Genomic DNA, 14928 nt, shown 5'->3' on the forward strand with positions numbered 1-14928 from the left:
ACTCTGGCCATTCACCCACCTCTTCCAAGCTTCCATCCACGACGGGTCGTAGTCTACCTGGTCTAGCTCCCTTTCCTCTCTCACCTCTTATTTCTATTCCCTTTTGATCATTGGCTCCAGCTATGAGGGTTTCTTTCGGCCTCTCACATGTGCCAAGCTTGTGTGCAAATTTGCCCTTGCAGTTCCTTCATCCAGGAAGGCTCTTGTCCCTGCATTTTGCCCTGTTCACACCACACATATACTCACACATGTATATGTATGAGTACACATGCATACACACATATCCACACACATATATTTAGCATATTGGCTCTTTTCTCATCATTCAAGCCTCAGCTTCCTGACACCTTTTCAGAAAGGTCATTGCTCTTTTCCTTCTTTGGAATATGACCTTTGCCATTTGCTAAAACATCTGCATGCTATAGGAAGAGGTGAAGGGGGGAACTCCCATCCAGAAGCCAGGTGATATCTGTTTCTTAACACATACATTTTCTCTTATTATTTTTTGAGTCAGCAGCTCACTCCCTCACCCAGGTGACATGTGGTGGTATGATCACAGCTCACCACAGCCTCAACCTCCTGGGCTCAGGTCATCCTCCTGCCTCAGCCTCCTGAGTAGCCGGACTGTAGGTGAACATTACTACACCTGGCTGATTTTTAATTTTTTGAAGAGACAAGGTCTCGCTGTGTTGTCCAGGCTAGTCTCGAACTCCTGGGCTCAAGCAATCCTCCCCGCTGATCTGGCCTCTCAGAGTGCTGGGATTACAGGTGTGAGCCACCATGCCTGGCCAACACATCCATTTTTATAGGTTATTTTTATACAAGCATTTGTAACTGAGGTTCCCACACCCCAACACTGTTCCAGAAGTTGGTTTGGGCAGCTGCTGCCTGAGAGAAGGGAAGACCTCATGTCACCTTTAAACAAATGTATAGTATACATTTAAAAACCAATGCAGGTATGCATTTAAAAAACAAGTATAATAATAATAAACAAGATAAAATATGCACTTGACAAGATATTCAAATATATCTTTTGGCCACAAAGGAGAATCACAATGATAAGGTAAAGGATTCATCTGAAAGGAACATTAGCTCTGGATTTGAGGGGAAAGGGAGACACTGTGTTAGTTCAGCATTTATCTTTTGATGTCTGGGACTGAGTTCCTTGCCTCATTTTCCCTCTGTGGGTGTACAGATCCACACGTTCAAGCCTGTTCTTTAGGCTGTAATTACTCTGTAAGAGATACTTGAGGAAGGAGGACATGGTGGAGGTAGGAAGGGAGAGGTTTTCTGTTGAAATCATCTTGGTTGTTTACTTGATCTGTATTGACTTTCCTCTTTCCCCGGCAGAATGTAAGGTCTGTGAGAGCCCAACCCTGTCCCTTTTATTCACCATGATGTTCCTGGGACCCAACTTGGTGCCCACCAGTCCTTTCCTTTTCTGTCCACTCGTAGCTGGGAGAACTTGGTCCCTTGAATGGAGCTGAGCTGGCCTCTCTGCTGCCTGCCACTCTGCCTGTCTTCCCCCAGGACTCCCACACAAATGTCATCAGAGGGAGCGTCCCACCTCTGCTCTTGGATGGCTTGTATACTGTATGTAGATGAGGGCCATTGCACCTGGGAGCCCCTTGCTGAATCCTTTCTGCTCAAACTCAAGAACCAATCAGATTTGGCTGAATCCTCAGGTGACTCCACCCCTACCTAAACTCTTGCTGCTACTATCCAAAACTCAGAAACCGAACTGATGAGGATCATATGACTTTCCTGACTCCACATTCTTGTTTCTTAGGAATAGAATAGATTTGAATAGCAAGGATATTTGTACAGTGATATATTATTATAGTACATACTAACACAGTATGTTAGTTTTTATACCTTTAGTATCTGTTGATTGAGAAAACATAAAGTTAGGTAACTTGGGAATTGTGTGATAGCAGTTTGGAATTACAGAAATCTCTACATGCATTTGATTTATACTTGACTTTTTTGTGCTATTATAAATGGTATTTAAAAAAATTTTCTAATTCCAGCTAGTAAATAAGAATGCAGTTGACTTTTGCATATTGTTCTTGTATCCTATAATCTTGCTATACATAGTTATCAGTGCCAGCTTTTTACTTGCAAACTTTTAGCAACTCTTTGTTAGCAAAGGCAATAGAATAAACATTGTTACACCAAAAAAAAAAACCATGTAGTTTTCCCAAAAAAAAGTACAATGTATATAATGGGTGAGGTGAGTTTTAACCAAAACTTACCACATGAAGCCAGTAAGAAAATCACAACAATTAGAAAACTCACTTTTTATTTTTTTAATTAATTTATTTTATTTATTTATTTTTTGAGTTGGAGTCTCACTCTGTCACCCAGACTGGAATGCAGTGACCGCTCCCAGCCACTGCAGCCTCGACCTGCTGGACTCCGGTGATCCTTCCATCTCAACCTTCCAAGTAGCTGGAACTATGGGCGTGCACTACCACACCAGTAAATTTTTTATTTATTGTAGAGATGAGGTCTCGCCAAGTTGCCCAGGCAGGTCTCGAACCCGTGGGCTCAGGCAATCCACTCACCTTGGCCTCCCAAAGTGCTGGGATTACAGGCTGGGCCACTGAGCCCGGCTGAAAACTCACTTTTTAAATGGCCCATTAATCACAGAATAATTTCCAGTTGTTTTAAAAAATAGATTTCGTAGAGTTTTTGTTTTCTACATAGACAATCATGGTATCTGAGATTAAAGACAGTTTTAGTTCTTCCTTTCCAATCTGCATACCTTTTGTTTCTTTTTCTTGTCTTATTGCACTAGCTAGAACTTCCTCCACATATATTTGGAAAATAGTACCATATCCATACAGAGTTATGGTGTGTCTGGATTCTCAGGCCCCTTTGCAGCCAATCCAGGGTCTGGGGATGGGAAACTGCTAAGCCAACCTGTCATACTGCCCACTTTGATGGGGGTGGGGATCAGAAGCCTAGCGGGTGCCCCTGGGGAGTGTGGGGCAGACCCAGCTTTGCTCCTAGAAGTGACTTGCAGCTTGGTACTCCCTGTGGCCTCTGTCCTTTCTGTGTCACAGAATGTGCTTCTCAATTGACTCCAAGCCATGGAACATTAGCCATGTGTTTGGGAATTTGTGGTGGGTGAGGCAGGAGTGACAAGCAGGAGAGCTGTGTTCCTGGGTGGCCTGGGCTGGCCTCTCCCTTCAGGAAGAGTGTATGCTCTAGGATCTGGGCTCAGGGCAGGGGACAGGGCCAGCATCCTGCTAGGTGGTGGTACATGGTGAGCTGGAACCGCAGCAGATTCTCCAAGGTCATGGCTACAGAGGATGTTCACCTCTCACTTGCTATTGACGTTCCTCAAATATCAGAGTTGAGGAGTTTTAAGGGACAGTCTCTGCCAGATTTCTCATTGTACAGGTGGGGAAACTGAGGCAGGGTTATTGCTGATACAAGAATCCAGGTCTCCGTGGAGACAGGATATGTGTGCCTGGTGACCAGGGCCAACGACATGTGAGCAGAGTGTGTCATTTCTGGGCAGAAGTATTTAAGACTGGATATGACTTTCTGTGCTTTTCTTCACTGTTTGGGCAGAACTTGAAGTCTCATTTTGAGCTTGTGACATCACAAAGTGGTGGTGCCTTCAAGTGACTGCTATGAGTAGAGCCCGCTTCCAACCTGTGTGTGAGTGAGAAATTAACAATTGCTGTTTTAAACAGCTGAGATCATTTGTGAACACAGCAAACCTTACCCCCATGCTAACTGATACACTGCTTGGCAGAGTCTCTTGACAAAGCCACCTTGGCAAAATCTCTTAACTGCTGCCAACCTCGGTTAATTTATATTTTATTTTATTTTTATAGAGATGGGGGTCTTGCTATATTGCCCAGGCTAGTTTCAAACTCCTGGGCTCAAGCAATCCTCCTGTCTTGGCCTCTCAAAGTGCTGGGATTACAGGTGTAAGCCACCACACACAGCCCAACCTCAGTTTTAATACATGCCATGCAGCAGAGGCACACTCAGTCCTGCTCTGGTGAGCTTTTTCAGGTTTTGGGGTGTGAATGAAAGCTCAGGTGCGGCAGGGCTGGGAAGTCTGAGTCTTTGAAGGGGAGAGCCCAGACATGCAGGATGCTGAATGACCATTACTCCAAGTGGGCCTGTGGTCACCTCCCTCATACTGGGACACCGTCTCAGCCTTGACTAACAGATGTGTCCCCTTTGGCAGGTGGCCCTCCCCCGGGCGGCGGTGCCCCCTGGCACCTTCAAAATGTCCTCAGCGACTCAGTGGAGAGCTCGGACGATGAATTCTTTGATGCTAGAGGTGAGTGAACCCCAGCCTCACATCACTGTCTGGGTGACCTTCCTAGAAGCCCCAAGAAGAGGATCCCTGCTAGGGGTTCTCATCCCTCCCCACTCCGACATGGCATTTGCAGCTCTACATTGCGTGCTTACCCATCCGAGGGCAGGGGCTTGGCATGCGCCTGTTCTCTCTTTGAAATCCTTGTGGGGCCCCTCACGTGTGCTAGGAGCTGCGCCAGGTGCCAGGGAGACTGCAGCCACCAGGCGGCACAGTCACCACCCTCATCAAGCTTATAGCCTAAACAGAGGCAGATATCAAACAGTGACACAGGAAAATACAATGACAAATGGGAAATGATGCCACCAAGTAGAAAGTGCCAGCTGTTACAGGTGAGAACAGTGAGGGGGTCTCCTAATCGAGTGTGGGCAGGGGTGAAATCCTCTCTGCAGAGCTGAGGGGAAGGAGTTGGCTGGGTGAAGAGAGGAAGGAAGAGCCTTCCGGACACAGGAGGCAGCAGGTATGATGGCTCTGAAGGAGGAAAGACTGGGGAGCATTCCAGGAAATGATGGAAGACCCCGGTGACAGGGAGGTGTTGAGCAGGGTTGGGGAGGGAGGAGGGTGGTGTCGTGAGAGATGAGGCCACAGGCCCATGCCTGTGGTCCTGTCTCGCTTTGACATCAGCCTCATCGATGCAGGGAGCACCACAGTGTTAGAAAGACTGTTGCTCAGATGAGAAATTGCTATTGGGTCACAGCGTAACCAGCCCACAAGATAAAGCAAGGGGCAGCATTTATGCTGGGATTGAGGGAAGGGGCCTCTGATAGGGAGGGCATTCCAGGCAGAGAGATCAGCTTGAGCAAAGGTTCAGAGGTGTGAGCACACGGGGCAGGCGTGGGGGCACTGGGAGGTGGAGTCAGTCTGGAACTGACAAGACCCTCACCAGCTTTTCTCAGCTGGGCTGGATGGGAGTCGGGAACAAGCACTGAGGGCCTGCTTCCCCAGCCCAGGAGGGCCCCTAGCACCCTCTTGGCTCGCTGGGCCCCACTCTGAGAAGTCACCATATTTAGGGTGTTGTGTTGACTTACTCCTGAGACTGTCTGGCTTTGAAATGCTTGACAAATTGGGTCTTGAAGCAGACTGTTTGCTGGGAAGACATCTCACCCAGAGCAGGACACTGAGATGTGGTCTCAGCCATGCCACCGACTTGTTCTGTGACTTCGGCAGGTCTTTCGCCCTCTCTGGGCCTCAGTTTCCCTATCAGCTCTGTGCCTCCAAAAATGAAAAATACCCAGTTCAGGTGATTTTCAGGCAAGTGTAGCTGGGAGGTTGGGAGCTGTCCCGACTTGAGCCTCCCCCATCCTTGGCTCTGGGTGGAGAATCCTTGCCCTGATGCCGGTGCTAAATCAGCCAATTTGGGGCCTGTCTCCCATGGGTGTCTGACTGGAGTGACTGCCGGGCTGAGTTTCTCCATAGCAACGAACCCACAGTGTGACAACACGGCTTCAATATTTTGATGCTTAGAAGATTTTATTTAAAACATTTTTGCAGTTCATCGGGGCTTTGCCTTCCCAGCTGTTGACAGAGGCATCTGCGGGTGTCATGAGGGTCAGCTCCATCTCTTGGGGCCTACCTCACCTGCCTTCCTTGTGATCAGCTGTGGTGCTGCCCTCCTGGGAACCTCTGTCTCCCTCAACTGTCTCTGTCCTTTCCTTTTCTCACCTCACAGCTGTTTCTGCGGTGACATTGGCCTGGTTCTCACCCTTCCCTTATTGGTGGTCCCACCTTCTTCCTCCCTTCTTTGTCTCATCATCTCCTTCTTTGCTTCTACCACCCTCCTGGGATCTCAGACTCTCCCCTCTCTTTCTCCATCTCTTACCTCCCCACACTCCTACAGGACCTCCTCTCTCTGTAGTCTCTCTCCCACCTTGCCTCTTCCAGAGAACCTGTAGCCCTGAGCCACAGGATCTTCCCCACAGGCTGCTGGGACCCTGCTGAGTTCTGACTTGCCAGCCCCTGACCTCCTGTCTGTTCTATGCAGCCTCTCTGGACCAAGGCCTTTTGCGTGTGTCCTGGGCACAAGATAGAAAGAGGCAAAGCCATCCTTTTTCTCTCTCCCAGGAATCTGGTCCTGCCCTACCAAGCCGGTGTTCTGTGTCCAGGGCCAGGCCATGGGTTTCTGAGCTTCTCTCAAAGGGTGCGTCCCTGCTCTCTGCTCTCCTGTTCAGACTGAACCTTGACCCTGACCTTGAGTGTGGTCTCTGTCCTCTGCTTGAGCAGGGTCCCAAATCCTGTTGCTTCCATAGTTCCAAATCTAGGCATAGTGGTGCCAACACCATTAACCCCAGCCCACTCAGACAACCCACACCAGAGCCTTTGAAGCTCCCTGGGTTTCCCATGGACCCCTCAGATAACTCCTTGGTCACCATGGATGTCCAGTCCAGCAGTTCTTTCACATGTGCAGTTTCCACAGGTGACCGTCTCTGTGTCTCCCTGCAGAGACCAGCTTGGCACCAGTAGCCAACTCCTGGGCCTCATTGATGACTGGGCACTATTCTGTTCCTGAGAGCTTGTGGGTCTGTACCCCCTCTTCTGCCTATAAGTCCTGTCATGATCCCCCACCCCTGCCCGACCCAACAGATACAAAAATGACCAGAGGAATGAGCAACCAAGGGACATCTACACTGCAAGACATCCCATTGCTGGTATCAGCATTGAACAGGCTTTTGGAACATTATGTCCTCTTCCTCCTCAATGCACTGATGGAGAAACTGAGGCCAGAGCATGGAAGGGACCTCCCGAGATCACACATCAAGGTGGGAGTGGAAGCGCTGGAACATAGGAGTTGTGTGCAGCTCAGTCCTATTCCTGTGACTCCTCCCTGACCTTGGGATTTCCTCCTTCCATTACAGTCATCAGTGCCAGCCCATTGGCCCAGCACTAGGGTTTACCTTGTTGGGTGAGAGGCCCTCAGAGCTCATGGTCTGGGAAAAGAGGAGAGTCTTAAGTTCTGGGGGGACTCTGGTTGTGTATGTAAGGCATGGGATGGAGCAGGGAACAGTCAGGAGCAGGGAACTCCTGGACAGGCTGCCAGCTCCTTGGGCCACGGCAGCAGGCCTGGGGCTCTGGGGTGGCTGGTGGTTCTGATTAGATGCTTCAGGGAGGGCCATGGGACCCACGCTCTCAGATTCGAAATAAGTGCCACTCCTCCTGTCAATATAGTCAAAAAATATCTAGTAGAGTAGAGCCCCACTCTACTAAGGCTGGAAGGTGCAAAGTGTGGGAAAACCCAGGGTGGCCAGAGGGGAATGTGGTCTCAAACCCAGACCAAACTAGAGCTGGGAGGCCCCTCAAGGTCTTTGAATCTAACACCTCTGGCCCATTTTACAAGTTGGGAAACTGAAGCCAGAAAACGTGTCCAGGGCCACACAAAGAGGCAGAGCAGGAGCTAGAACTCAGCCTCATTCATTCACTACTTGAGCGTCTGCCCATCAGGTGCTGGGCATTATTCTAGGCATAGGGGATACAGGAGCAAGTGGACGCTGACCCAGCCCTCACGGAGCTTACAGCTTAATGGTGGTGGTAGCTGGTGAGTGGGAAAACAATAGACAAGCAAATAAGATATACTGAGAATTGCCATAAAGAAAATAACATAAAGGAACAGATATTTCACCAAGAAGAGATACGAATGGCAAATATGCACATGAAAGATGCCCCGTGTCGTTAGTCATTAGGAAAATGCAGATCGAAACAGTCACCTATTTGAACATCTGATTAAAGTGACTGATCAGGATGTGAAGGAATTGGAACTTTCAGACTCTGCTGATGGGAATGCACAATGGTACAGCCATTTTGGAAAAGAGATTGTAGCTGCTTAAGAAGTTAATCATACCTAACTACCATGTGGCCCAACCCTTCTGTTCCTAGACATTTCCCCAAGAAAAAGAAAGCATATGTCCACCTAAAGACTTGTCCATGAATGTTCCTAGCAGCTTTATTTATTACAGCCCCAGACTGAACACAACCCAAATGGACATCGCGTGAGTGAATAAAGAAATCATGGTACAATAAGTAGGAACGAGTTTCTGATCTATGTAACAATATGGATGGATCTCAAAATAATCATGCCAAGTGAAAAAGTCAGACTGAAGCAGAGTACATCCTGTATGATTCCATTTATATACAACTCTAGAAAATGCAAACTAATCTGTAGTGCCAGGAGCAGACCTGTGGTTGCCTGGGGACGAGAGCGGCGGGAAGGAGGGGTAGACAGGGGGCAGGGGAGAGCTTCTGGGAGGGATGGGCACACATTCGCTAGCTTGATTGGGGTGATGGTTTTACGGGTATGTGCATATGTCAAAATATATCCAATTGTGCATTTTAAATATGTGTAGTTAGCCCGGCACAGTGGCTCACACCTGTTGTTGGGAGACCAGGGTGGGTGGGTTGCTTGAACCCAGGAGTTTGAGACTAACCTGGACAACAAAGCGAAACCTCATCTCTACAAAACCTCAAAAAATTAGATGAGTGTGGTGGCAGGGGCCTTTAGTTCCAGCTACTCAGGAGGCTAAGGTGGAAGGAAACCCCTGAGCCCAGGAGCTTGAGGCTGCCGTGAGCCATGATATTGTAATCATGCATTGCACTCTAGCCTGGGTGACAGAGTGAGAAGATCCCGACTAAAAAAAAACAAACAAAAAAAAGTGTAGTTGGTGGAATGTCAATTATACCTCAATAATGCTGTTTAAAAAATGGAGACCCCCTCCCTCCATATAGCATAAGGGAATGTGGTAGCATGACTGGGTGTCTGGAGGAGGGTCCCTGAGGGTGTGGTCCTGAGCTGAGAGTTGAATAATGAGAAATGAGCCATGTGTGGGTCTGGAGAAAGAGTGTTCAGGACAATGGGAACAGACAGCGTGAAGTGTTTATGGGAGAAGTGAGCTTGATGTCTTTGAGTAGGAACAGCAGGTAGGTCACTGTGGCCAGAGTGAGTCAGGAAGGCGCCAGCTCAGCGCTGTGGGTCCACAGTCCTAGGAGAGGGAAGGCAGACTCCGCCCAGTAGCCTGAGTTGTGGAAAGCTGTCAGTGTCCTCCCAATGTACTTCCCTGGTCAGGCCCCTGGGATTGGGCCTGGATACCCCTGGCCCTGTCCCAGAGGAGGCTAGAGACTCAGAACTCAGAATCTGTAGTGCAGAATGGACCCTCACAATGAAACCACGCCTGGATGTGGGGTGACTGAGCTCCTCTTTGTGGGGGATGGGAATGGCTGGGTGACAGATGGTCAGGCCGGAAGTGGTGGGTCAGAAGAGCTTAGTGGGCCAAGGAGGGTGGGCTGACCCATTAGGACAGCCCAGAGTTCCTAGGGTTCCTGGCCATGAAATGCTAAGTTCTAGAGAGAAAATGATCTTGCATTTTGGAGTCTTCATTCCTAAAAACATGCAAGGTTGGGGCCAGAGTGGCTACTGTGGCGTCAGATTGGGGTCGGATAAGCTTATTTGGGGTGTGGTTGAATATGTCAAGCCTAGGTCACAACTAGAGCAAAGTGTATGCCTTCATTTAGAAAATATCAGATGCTTCCTTAACTTTAACCTTCTACTCAGATGCAAAGAACACTCCAATGAGAGTCACCAACTATCCAGGTACAAACCAGGTGCTTATGTGCGCTGAATGACTGGGAGATAGTGTTAGTGCTTGAACACACAAGCAGGAGAATTCTTAGTTCAGCCCTTCCCCTGAAGTTCTCTGTGGCCAGTTCTATATCTGCAAAATGAGGAGTTCACCTTGAAGGCTCTTTTCTAAATGTTCCCTGAGGCTCCCAAATGGCTTTACAAGGCCCTCTTGGCTATAGTGTCCAGGTCCATTCCCTCCCTTGGATGGGAAATAATTGTTTCCTTTTGGTTTTCCCCACCCACAGCTTCTGAATAGCAGCCTCCACCTCCATGAATATGCATAAGCAGGCCAGGCCCTGACAGCCACAGGGAGGAAAATGTTGGCAGGGCCAGGATTGGGTGTGATGGTGGTGGCAGTGGTAGAGCCAGGGTTTATTTTCAGGGCACATTTGGCCCTGGGTAGCTTGACCAATAGCAAAACATGGGACTGTCCCTTAGCAGGAGCATGCCCCAAACCCCAACCCCCATCTTCTATGTTCTCAATTTCTTGCACTTTCAATACCTGACCTGGCTGGTTCTCCCCACCCGCTACCAGGTGGGAGGCTGGGGCCGAGTTGCTGGGCTCTGTTGCAGAACCTGCTCATGGTTCTATCTCCTGGTTTCCCATAGCAACCAGGAGAGTAAGGCAGTGCTGGACTATATTATCCCATTTTACAGACAAAGGCTGTCAGGCATGGTCGGGTCTTATAGAAAACGGAGGGAGGCGCGTGCTAGGTCTTCTCCACATCTGGGCTTTTGCTGTGATCACATAGCCTCCTGGGGAGTTTCTAACCTTAAGGGGAGAGAAGCAGGAGTAGAAGAATGTAGTGTGGCCCTCTGGAACAGAAAACCCATTTCCATCAAGGTTGTTCCTGTGACTGGCTGCCATCTGATCTCAGGCAAGTCTTGAGTCTCTGAGCCTCAGATTTGTCTGTAAAATGGCAGGAGTAGAATTGTCTGTCTCATGGATGGAGTGAAAGGATATCATTGTGGGAAGTTTGGTGATTATTCCTGGGCAAAGGAGCCATCACAGAAGCAAACCACTGGTGTGTCATGGACTCCAGGCCCCGCTCTGTTTTTCTTCCATTAGGGGAGGGGAAAGGGAGAAGAGAATGCCTTGGAGCCAGCCCCAAAGGCTTCTGGGGACGGGCTGAGTGGGGACTGCACCTGTCGATGAAGAGAGAGTACTAGTGATGTCCACGGGTGCAAGATGCGGCTTGTGTTAAGCATGCAAGGTGAGGGTTAGCCATCTTGTATACCAGAGCCCTCAAGCAATATGTATCTAGGTCCTTGGCAAGATTGATGTGGTGGGCCTGATGATGGGTGGTGTTGATGGGCCATCTGGAGAAGGTGATCACGCCCTGGGCTCCATGGCTGGGGGTAAAGACTTCCTGGAATGGGACAAGGAGAATCCCTACTCTGTCTGTAGATCCAGCAGATAGAGGCCCGGGGTAGGAAGAAGGGCTTCCCTATGGCATTGGAGGATGTGCTTACAAGTGGTAGATACAGGCTTTAGCTAGGGTTGGAGTCAATCTGGGGTCAAGGCCAGGATTGTGGTGACAGTGGGTGAGGCTCAGCCTGGTGCTCCATCTGAGCTGGAATGGGGCTCAGTGGGGATGGCATGAATGCTAAAACTATGTCTGCATCAGAAGTCACCAGGGAGGAGAATTAGCATGCAGGGGACAGTCACCAGAAGATGAAAAGCAAAATCGATAACCAGGACATTTAGCCAAACGAGCCCATTGTGCCTTGTGGATCCTGTTGGAGGTATGTCCTATAATGAAGGGACATAGAGGGGAGCCCAGAACTGAGCCCAGCAGCTCCCTCTTTGCTTGAATGGCTCCAAAAGGAGCTATTTCAGCTGCTGCTTCTTCTGGTGTGTGTGTGTTCTTGCTGTCTCTCAGGGGACAAGTCCATTGTTGCCAGACTGAAGATATGAAAGCCGAGTGTGGGAGAGAAAGCATGTCGGGGTAGGGGGGATGGGGCATGTGCCAAGCAGCAGAGAGACAGGGATGGAGTGGAGAGGTAGGGAGTCCAAGAAAGCTGAAGAAGGTTCAAGAAAGCAGAGAGGGAGAGACAGAGAGGGACACACACACACACACACACACCAAGAGAAGACAGAGAGACCGTGACTCAGAGGGGAGGGAGAACACCAGAGGGAGCAGGGAAGACTTACATGGAGGTCAGGAGAGATCCTGTGGAGGGAGACCCAGGGAAAGAAAGAGAAACCCAGAGAGAGCAAGAAACAAGGACCCAGAGAGACAGAGACCTGTAGAAAGGGATCCAGTGAGACCAGATCTGAGTGGGACAGGCCAGATGCAAAGCATGGAGAACAATCACAAGAGCCTGTGAGAGAAAGACAGATTTTTTTTTTTGAGTTGAGTCTCACGCTGTTACCCAGGCTGGAGTGCAATGGCATAATCATAATGATCACGTCTCATGCAGTCTCAACCTTCCTGGTTCAGGCAATCCTTTCATCTCAGCATCCCAAGTAGCTGGGACTATGGGTGCATGCCATCACGTCTGACTAATTTTTAATTTTTTTTAATTTTTGGTGAAGATGAGGTTTTGCTATGTTGCCCAGGCTGGTCTTGAACTCCTAGCTTATGCAATTCACCGGCTTTGACCTCCCAAAGTGCTGGGATTACATGCGTGAGCCACCGCATCTGGTCCCAGAAAGACAGATTTGATAGAAAACAGAAAAAAGGCCAAGAGCCAAAGATGGAGCAGGGCCATAGCCAGAATTAGGAAAAGAAAGGAAAGAGGCCCAGGTCACATCACACCTACTAAGTAGGCATGCTCAGACCTCCAGAGTGTTGGGAGACCCCACAGGGTTCTGGTAGCCTTCGATACACCCTAGAGATAGCACTTACTTCATTGTAGAGTATGCATTCATGAAACTGAAGTTACTTGTCCAAGGTCATATCATTAGCAGATGGTGGGTCCAGGATTGAAAATAGTCAATCTCACACCAGAATTGAGCTCATAATCACCTAACGAGTCTGCTTCCCCAAGAATAATACCACCTTATATTAGTTTAAAGCATCTGACTTGTGTAGTCTTGTCAAATTTATTATTTGTCCCCATGGCAGCTTGTTAGAATGAGCTATAGAGCCAGAGTTGTTATTACCATTTAAGAAACTAGAAAGCAGGCACAGTGGTTGAAGGATGTGTTCAAAAGCACAATGCTCACGTGTAACAGAATCTGTACTGGAACCTGGTCAGGGCTGTTTTCAGTACACAGTGCTACTTATAGGTGTAAACCAGCTCCCAGATGGAACATGCCAGGCTCAGGAAATGGTCTGGGTGAGTGTGGTGCCGGGCTGGAGTGTGGGCAGCCAATATAGCATGTCCAGGGCAGGATGTTGGCATGGCAGGATTTCAAGACTCTGCAAATAGTATATTTGGGTTTGAATCCTGGCTCTAGCCAGTGACTTGAATTACTCAGCTACTCTGTGTCTGTTTCCTTGTCTATAAAATGGAAATAATAATAATTATACCCTTTTTGTCTTGTTATGAGAATTATATGAGTTAATATTTGTAAAGCACATATAACAATCTCAATGTGTAGTAAGAGTTTGTTAAGTGTTGTTAATTAAATCAAATAAATACATAAAATAAAGCAGGAGGAGTTCTAGCCAGGAATGGGGTCCGGATGACTGAGCTCTAGAGTCAGTCAGAACTCTGGACAGCTCCCAAAGCTTCAGACCTGCCATATTGGTTTCATCAGCTAGATAAAGTTCTTTGACAGTGAAATGAGTTCCAGCCCTTCATTCTTAACATGAGGGGGTTATCCTCAGCACCCTCTGATGTCTGTTCTATGAGGAAGGTTGCAAAGCTTTTCATTAGGAAGACACATCTGTTTGGGGCAGGGGCGGGGTGGAAAGTGTTCCTTCCTATGGGTTTGTCCTTGAAGAAATACCCCTTTGCAGGATGAAGGACTGTACCAGATGTGTGTATTGGATGTGCAGGGCCAAGAGGCTTTTGTTCAGTATGCTTAGGGACTATGGCCTCACTGATTTTTCTCAGTGTAATTGCTAAGCTCAAACAGAGAAAGAGCAAGGATAGAGATAGGGCTGAGGAAAGGAGTGGGAGAGAATGGAGGCATTGAGAGGGTCATAAAGTCGAAATGGGCTAAGGGTTCCATATAGCTCAAGCTTGCTTAGAACCAGAAGGCTCTGCTTTTCCAGTTGCTCCACAGCCACTTCTGCGGCATTCAAATCCTGATACACTCAAATCCTGACGACAAGTTACCTCTCATATGAAAAAGTCATCATGATGGCTTTCATCTGCTATGAGCACATATGAGCCCCTCCTATGCACCAAGACCTTTACATCCATTATCTCATTTAATCCTCACAACAACTCTAAATTGGACATTGCCAGATTCATTTTACTGATGGGAAAACTGAGGCTCAGAAAAATAAAAAACTTAACCACAGAAACACTGCTATAAAGTAGCAAGCATTTGCTTTTCCTTCCCCCACACATGGCCTTTCAAGGGACACTGCTGTCAGTGCTAGGAATGGGGCCTTCTATGGGTTATCCGCCCCCTTGTTACCTTCTTTTGCTGTAACAAGTAGAGGCCCAGCAGTATACAACAACTGTGCCTTCTTGTGGTGGCATGTTCCTGAGTGTCTCATATTTGTCTGTAATTACAGACACCTTCAGTAGTTGAAATCTACTTCAACTCAAGGAAGAAATGAGTGCTCCCTCAGGCATCATTCCTATTGGGGCTACATATCCATAGTCCTGCCCGCTCATGCCCATCTCTGCTTCTTCCCACAGAGGAGATGGCTGAAGGGAAGAATGCCATCCTTATCGGGATGAGCCAGTGGAATTCAAATGACCTGGTGGAACAGATCGAGACCATGGGGAAACTAGATGAGCATCAAGGTGAGATTCTCTTCTCTCATGAGCAGGGTGTGCACATAGATGTGTTGTGGGGTGGGTGGTAGGGCTGGCAATTGGGGCTGGGTCTTATGGACTTTATGAAGAG

General features: G+C 48.4%; 1 protein-coding gene across 1 annotated transcript in view; it reads left to right on the top strand.

The window, feature by feature from the left end:
- Positions 1-3990: 3990 nt before the first annotated feature.
- Positions 3991-14928, top strand: part of PITPNM3 (PITPNM family member 3) — a 75802-nt gene continuing 64864 nt past the window's right edge. Inside the window, exons 1-3 of the mRNA XM_008049885.2 lie at positions 3991-4021; positions 4214-4309; positions 14718-14825. Of these exons, the coding sequence (XP_008048076.2) occupies positions 3991-4021; positions 4214-4309; positions 14718-14825 (235 nt within the window). The remainder of the gene's footprint in view (positions 4022-4213; positions 4310-14717; positions 14826-14928) is intronic.

The sequence above is a fragment of the Carlito syrichta genome, unplaced genomic scaffold (genome assembly GCF_000164805.1).
Source record: "Carlito syrichta isolate Samal-C Ts95f unplaced genomic scaffold, Tarsius_syrichta-2.0.1 Scaffold138808, whole genome shotgun sequence".
In the NCBI taxonomy this organism is placed as follows: Eukaryota; Metazoa; Chordata; class Mammalia; order Primates; family Tarsiidae; genus Carlito; species Carlito syrichta.